The sequence below is a fragment of the Asparagus officinalis genome, chromosome 8, assembly GCF_001876935.1.
Source record: "Asparagus officinalis chromosome 8, Aspof.V1, whole genome shotgun sequence".
NCBI lineage: Eukaryota > Viridiplantae > Streptophyta > Magnoliopsida > Asparagales > Asparagaceae > Asparagus > Asparagus officinalis.
Window position 1 is genome coordinate 130774363 of NC_033801.1, and position 7560 is coordinate 130781922.

Genomic DNA, 7560 nt, shown 5'->3' on the forward strand with positions numbered 1-7560 from the left:
CCACTCCGCCACCGCCATCGTCCTGAACACCTTCACCGGCCTTAACCCGGACATTGACGCCGAACTCGCCTCCCTCTTCAGGAACCATCTCCCCATCGGCCCCTTCAACCTCCTCAACAACGACACTATGGTCAACTACAACAACGGCGACTACGAATGCCTATCCTGGCTCAACCGCCACGGCCCTGCCACTGTCACCTACATCAGCTTCGGCACGACGATGGCACCTGGACGGTCCGACCTAGAGGAGCTCGCCCACGGCCTAGAAGCCGCCGGCGTTCCGTTCTTGTGGTCGTTGAGAGGTAAGGCAAGGGATGGGCTCCCCTCAGGGTTTCTCGACAGGACTAAGGGGAGGGGGCTCACCGTGGCGTGGGCCCCACAGGTTAGGGTGCTGGCCCACGCGGCGGTGGGGGCGTTCTTGACGCATTGCGGGTGGAACTCAGTAATGGAGGGCATCACCAACGCCGTGCCGATGGTAAATTGTTACACATATTCAGATGAGTTAATTGTGAATAGATCTAATTTTCTTTACTTTTTAGAAAATTTAAAAGAATCCAGTCACCCCGTCTATATATCCTCACCAACAGAACTGCAAGGGTCTGTTATCACTTAGAGCTATATATACATGAGTTTTATCCCGATTAAACCCCATCTATTTAACTATTATAGTTTAAATCTTGTTTTTCTGCCATTTTAATTATATTCAAGTACCCCAACAGGTGTGCAGGCCGTTCTTCGGGGAACAAAAGGCGAACGCGAGAATGGTGGCCGAGGGGTGGAGGATAGGGGTGGCGATCGACAGTGAGGGCGTGGCGATGAGGGAGAAGGTTGTTAATGCTCTGAAAATGGTTTTGAGGGAGGAGGAAGGCAGGAGAATGAGGGAGAGGTTAGGAGAGATTAAGAAGCAAGCGGAGAAGGCGGTTGGAGACGGCGGGAGTTCAAGGGAGAATTTTAGAAGAGTTTTGAAGGTAATATGCGGCGGTCTAGATGGCTGATGGTACTTGAAGTTCTATGATCAAAAGATTATTGTTGACCGTGTTTTAATGTTGGCCATTTGCGGATTCATATCCTATATCCACTACAAATAAATAATGGAGAGATCACTGCTACATCATAACTGCTATTTGTTTAATGGAGGTTGCGATTTGGCTTTGAACATAAACTAGGAAATGAGTACAAATCATGGGGGCATGCATGATGAGTGTCAGATAATTTGGAATGGATCATATAATCAGTTGTTAGACAAATCAACGACTATGATTACTATAGTGGTCTTGTAGCGGAAAGGATCTAAATTTGTGATTTGCTTTCATACCCTAATTATTTTAATTGTATTGATACTTACTGATTGCGTTGGCATTAAATTGCAATACTGCTATTGATTTCTAACTGTATTATTTAAACTTGTCAAAGTGGTCAAGAAGTTTCACTTTATAGACTAATCCGGTTACTCATCCCCAACATATGCCATTAGATTTTGAATCTTACGAAGCAATGTCAACTGCTAATTAATTGATCAAACAATGTAATATTATTGATAGTCTCAAGTCTCTACATAGTAAAATAAACCATATTAATTGAAGGGGGCAAAAACACTAATAAAAGGATCTTAATTTCGAGACTATATATCTCAGGGTGTGTAAGTCAATGATAAATTAAAATTAGGGTTTACATTAATATTGCTAGCTATATAGGCACATGGCATGCAGCTAGGAGAAGCAACTCATATATATTCCCTGCTCACATAATTCAAGGATGTATAAATGTACCATAAGTAACCGGTGGAAATTAAAGCTCAAGCATAAACCAAACGCAACAAGAAACTAACAAGCTAGAGGAAGAGATTAAGATCCTCCAACTGTACGCCATTAATACCTTTAATTTTCTGCTCATCAAAGAAAGAGAAGTGACTAGATGTAATATTTTTGTCTACTTTAGTAACATGTGAGACTTCAAACGATAACTGAAGGCCAAACAAGATGCATCCTAAAAAAAGGCTGAAAGAGTAGAAAGGGCGGGCTGTCTGAAGGTGTATGTTAGCGGGAGATCTATTTCCTGCTAACTTGCACCTCCCGCTGGTTTTCAATGGCGAGGAAGAAGAAGAAGGAGGGAAGAAGTATCCTAAATATTGGATTAAGGTCTTCGAACTCTTATTCCCATATTCTTGAGGATCAGTTTGATGTTAATTTGGAGGAAGATGAAGAAGATCTCAGTGTAATGGGATCGACTGGACCTAAAGGTGAAAGGAAGAAGAAATCCATGGAAGAAATCCTCAGATCTACTGATTTCTTATATGAATCGGCTCTCTCTTCTCCATTGAAGGATGGTATTCAAGCTCGTAATCTCTGTAAAAGTAATGAAGCTAGCTCTTCGAAGGTTTCCTGGGCTGATGAGGTCGACATGGAGGTGATAACTGATCTTCTTACTTCTAAATCTCCTCTTGGTCAAGATTCAGGATCAAAAATTTTGAATACTACTGTTCCATTGACTGGTATGAATGAAACTGAGGAGGTCGGATCTGATACTCATCCAGTCTGTCAATCAGAGCTGGGATCCAAGAAATCTACTAACTCAAATTTGGAAATAGAGGAAAATAGAGTGGAAAAAACTCAGGATTATGTCAATGAAGAGAAAATGGAGGGAAAAGGATCTGATTCTGGTAAATCTTTTGCCAGTCTCTTTGCTGACAACAGGAAATCAGGGAATGGTTTGTCACTTAGCTTTGTGCCATCTTCTAAATCTGATACAGTCTCTTTCTCTGCTGAGGAGTGGAATGAAGGTGAAGAACTTTGGAGAAATGCTCTAATTGGGCATGTTATAGGATTAAATGTTAAATTTAAATCTATGGAATCCTATGTGAACAAATTATGGGGTAATATCTCTATTCCTAAGGTTTCCCTAATCAAGCAAGGTGTTTTTCTGTTTGATTTTCAATCAGAAAAATACAAGAGAGATGTTCTGGAAGCTGGGCCTTGGTTTTTTGGCTCTAGGCCCCTTATGTTAATGCCTTGGAGCATAGATATAGACATGGAAAAACTGAAGGATTTCTATTACCCAATGTGGGTGCAATTTTCAAATTTGAGACTAAATCTATGGAGTTCAACTGGTATCAGTAAGGTTGCTAGCTTAATTGGTAAACCTATTGCTACAGATAAGCTAACAGCCACTAGACAAAGGCTTTCTTATGCCAGAGTCTTACTTGAAGTGAAACTGCCATTACAGAAACCACTGCCTGATTTTTTGAATATTCAAGGTCCAGATGAGAGAAGTTATAAGCAATCAGTGATGTATGAATTTAAGCCAAAATGGTGCTCTTTTTGCAATATGGTTGGTCATGATACAGAGCAATGCAGGAGAAAGAAAACCAATAAGGTTTGGGTTCCTATTAGTAAACAGACTGGAATTAATCCTGAGCATGTTCAGAATAAAGATAGTGGTGATTCTACAAGTCAAATGATATCTGGATAGGGGTTTTCTGACCCAATAGGACAGAATGATCAGGATATTAGAGGGGAGGATTCAGTAATCTCTGGAACACAGGTTATTGGTCAAAAAGATATTCAGGACTGTTCAGGTTTAAGACTGGCAATTGGTCTGGATGCACAAAAACATGCACAGCAAATTTCAGGAGCTCAGGAAAGGAATTCTGGTGCTTTTTATGCCCAGAAACAGCAATCAACTGATATTCAGATTTCTCCAGATCTCAGGCAAGCTAATAGTCTTAATGCACAAAAACATGCACAGCAAAATTCTAGAAACCAGTTAAACAGATTCTCTTCTCCTATAATACACACTACTGGTTTTTCTAGTGTTAATAAAGGAAAATTGGCAAGGAGAGTAAATGCTTCTGATCCAGGTGATTTCACTTTTAAAGTATCTCAATTTTCACTCCTGGAGCAACAAAATGACCCATCAAGTGTGGATAGGGGAGGATTGTCCAACTAATGCATTTAGCTATCTGGAACATTAGAGGTTTTCATAAATCCTCTAAGCATAAGATAGTGAAGGATTTTATACAAGAGTATCAACTCTCATTCCTTGCTCTTCTGGAAACAAAATTGTCTGAAAGTAAGCTACAGTTCTTATCAAGGAAAATTACAAAAAATTGGCAATGGAATTCTAATGTGCAAGAAGCCACAAATTGTAGAATCTGGATTTTGTGGGATAAAGATATTATCAATGTTCATATCATTAAGTCCTCAGAGCAATTCTTGACATGTTCAATAGAGTCTAAAGATAGCAAGATATCCTGTCTCTGTACAATAGTCTATGCTCTGAATCAGCAGATTAATAGGAGATCTCTTTGGAATGATCTTCTGGAATTCAAACACAATGTTAATTGCCCTTGGCTTATTGGAGGTGATTTTAACTCAATTATTAGTTGTGAGGAGAAAATTGGAGGTCTTCCTGTCACTGAAGCTGATACTGTAGACTTCCAGGATTTCATCACCTCATGTCAATTGATGCACATAAGATCAACTGGATGCTACTTTACTTAGAGAAATAAACAAGATGCTGACACAAGAATTTGGTCCAGATTGGATAGATGCTTGATTAATGAGGAGTGGATTCAACAGTTTACTTCTAGCCAGGTTGATTACCTCATGCCAGGGTGCTCTGATCATTCTCCTGCACTCCTTACTATAGGTGATGATATTATTGAAGGGAAAAAACCTTTTAAATTTTACAATATGTGGGTCAAACATCCTAACTTCCTTCAAACTGTCAGATCAATTTGGGATCAGGATATTCATGGTTATATGATGTTCAAACTCCATACCAAACTCAAGAAACTTAAGCCAGCCCTAAAGGAGTTAAACAAAAAACACTTCATGGATATTAGTGAACAAGTCCTTAGAGCTAAAAAAGAGCTTCCTAAAGGAGTTAAACAAAAAACACTTCATGGATATTAGTGAACAAGTCCTTAGAGCTAAAAAAGAGCTTGCTGATATTCAGATGCAACTCAATGAAGATCCTCTCAATTCAACCTTGATTCAAAAGGAAAAAGAAAGCTCCAATAAATATGTTAAACTCCTGGATTGTGAAATCTCATTCTATAGGCAGAGAGCTAATATTAACTGGGGGATTCATGCTGATAAAAGCTCTCATTTCTTTCACTCTGTGATGAAGAATAAAAGGCATCATAACAGAATCATGACTCTGTATGATAGGGCTGGAAACAGGCTAACTGAGATGTCTGATATTGTTACAGAGTTCCTAGATTTCTATAAAAACCTCCTTGGTACTTCAACATCTACATTGCTGCCTGATCCAGAGGTGATATCCAATGGCCCTCTACTCACAACTGATCATAGGAATATGCTTAGTTCTCCTGTCAGCAGAGAGGAAATTAAACAAGCAGTTTTCTCCATACCAAATGAAAAAAGTCCTGGACCTGATGGATTCAGTGCTTATTTCTTCAAAGCTTCTTGGAGTATAATTGAAGAGGAACTTTATGAAGCAATTGAAGAATTCTTTAATTCTGGTAAATTGTTGGGTACATTCAATTCCACTGCTATCATACTGATTCCTAAAGTGCTCAATCCTCAACATGCAACTGATTATAGGCCAATTGCTTGCTGTAATTGTGTTTACAAAATCATTTCAAATATCATTTCAATGAGGATTCAGAAAATTATGGGATACTTGATTAGTGATGCTCAAAGTGCATTTGTGAAGGGGAGACTTATTTCCAGCAATATTCTCCTAGCTCATGAACTCATCAAACACTACACTAGGAAAAAAACATCTCCAAGAGCCATTCTAAATATAGATTTGAGGAAAGCTTTTGATACAATAAGCTGGGAATTCCTCAGGAGGATGTTGATAGGGCTGGGTTTTCCTGATAATATGATTGGATGGATAATGGAATGCATCTCTACTCCAAAATACTCTCTGTCAATTAATGGAACTTTACATGGGTATTTTCAAGGTGCTAGAGGATTAAGGCAAGGTGATCCTATGTCCCCATATCTGTTTGTAATCGGCATGGAATATCTATCTAGGAAGCTGGATACTCTCAAGGGTGACAGGTTATACAAATTTCATCCCAAATGCAATGGATTGAAAATCTCACATCTGATTTTTGCAGATGATCTCCTGCTGTTTGGTAAAGCTGATATGAGTTCAATTGAAAGACTTAATGAATGTCTCATGGAATTTAGTCAAGTTTCAGGTTTGGAACCAAATCCTGCTAAATGCTCAGTGTTCTTGAGTGGTATTGATGAAGATTTAAAAGCTCAAATATGCTCATATCTCAAATTTTCTGAAGGGGTTCTACCAATGAGATATCTGGGAGTTCCTCTTATCTCTAAAAGATTATCTTGGCTTGATTGTTCTCCTCTTATAAGCAAAATATCCTCTCAGTTTCAAAATTGGCAGAATAACAAAACACTATCTTATGCTGGAAGATTGCAGCTGATAAAGTCAGTAATCTTGGGGACTCAAATGTTTTGGACTAGTAATTACATTCTACCAATCAAAGTTCTAGAGAAGATAGATAAGATGTGTGCTGATTTCCTATGGAGGCATAAGATGCACTTGGTGGCTTGGTCTGCAGTTTGTCAGGATCACAAACAGGGTGGTCTGGGAGTGTATTCAGCAAAACTTTGGAACTTTGCTTCTGCTGCCAAGCTGCTATGGATGATCCACAACAAGAAAGACATCCTATGGATTAAATGGATACATGGGAACTATTTGCGGCAGTACAATGTTTGGCAGGTACAAAATAGGAAAAGTGACTCTTGGATGTGGAAACAAATTCTGAAAGTAAGGGATTTGTTAGTTTTGAAATTTGATAACACTGATAATCTGCTTTCAGTCATCAATAATTGCTGCACTGGAGATAAATTCAGCATTTCACTTATGTATAAGAGTCTCAACAAGCAGGTTCCTTCAGCACCAATATCAGGAACTATTTGGGGTGGTTGGCACTATCCTAAACATTCCTTCATATTATGGTTGGCTTCCATCTCAAGATTATTAACTCAAGATAGGCTCTGCAGAATGAGGATACTTAATTCAAATCAGTGTGTTCTATGTTCTGATGTCAATCAAAGAGAAACCTGCAAACATTTATTCTTTGAATGTCAATATTCATCGACATTCTGGAATAAAGCAATGGACTGGGTTGGCTTCAATTGGAAGACGTGTAGCTGGCATCACCTTTCAGCTTGGTTTAGCACGAGCTTGAGAGGGACTGGGTTTAAAGCAAAGCTTAAAAGGATGGTTCTATCAGCTTCAGTATATATACTCTGGCAGGAGAGGAATTTCAGGATTTTCCAAGGACGTGCACGAGATTCTGACACTCTTTTTCGTGCACTAAAGATCAGTTTATACTCTAAGCTACTGAATGTAAATATTCCAATTCATGCAAAGGAATACATAGAGAGATTGGCATGAGGGACTGAAGCTAATTCAGGCTCTGATTGTTATTTAGGAAAATGTAACTCATTTTCATACTTGGTAATGAATAAAATTTTTCATTGACCAAAAAAAAAAAAGATGCATCCTAACGTTTCGTGTCAACAATATATAGATTCTAAAATGAGAGAGGAAGAG

The 7560-nt window shown here is 38.8% G+C and overlaps 2 protein-coding genes across 2 annotated transcripts in view; one reads left to right on the top strand and one right to left on the bottom strand.

The window, feature by feature from the left end:
- Positions 11-1346, top strand: LOC109821966 (anthocyanidin 3-O-glucosyltransferase 7-like; the record flags this gene model as incomplete). Its single annotated transcript, XM_020388120.1, has 2 exons — positions 11-475; positions 720-1346. Coding segments are annotated over 2 exons (741 nt in total), but the record flags the coding sequence as incomplete, so codon positions are not given.
- Positions 5050-7560, bottom strand: part of LOC109821967 (transcription factor MYB36-like) — a 5179-nt gene continuing 2668 nt past the window's right edge. The window contains 1 exon segment of the mRNA XM_020388121.1: positions 5050-5166. Within this exon segment, the coding sequence (XP_020243710.1) occupies positions 5050-5166 (117 nt within the window).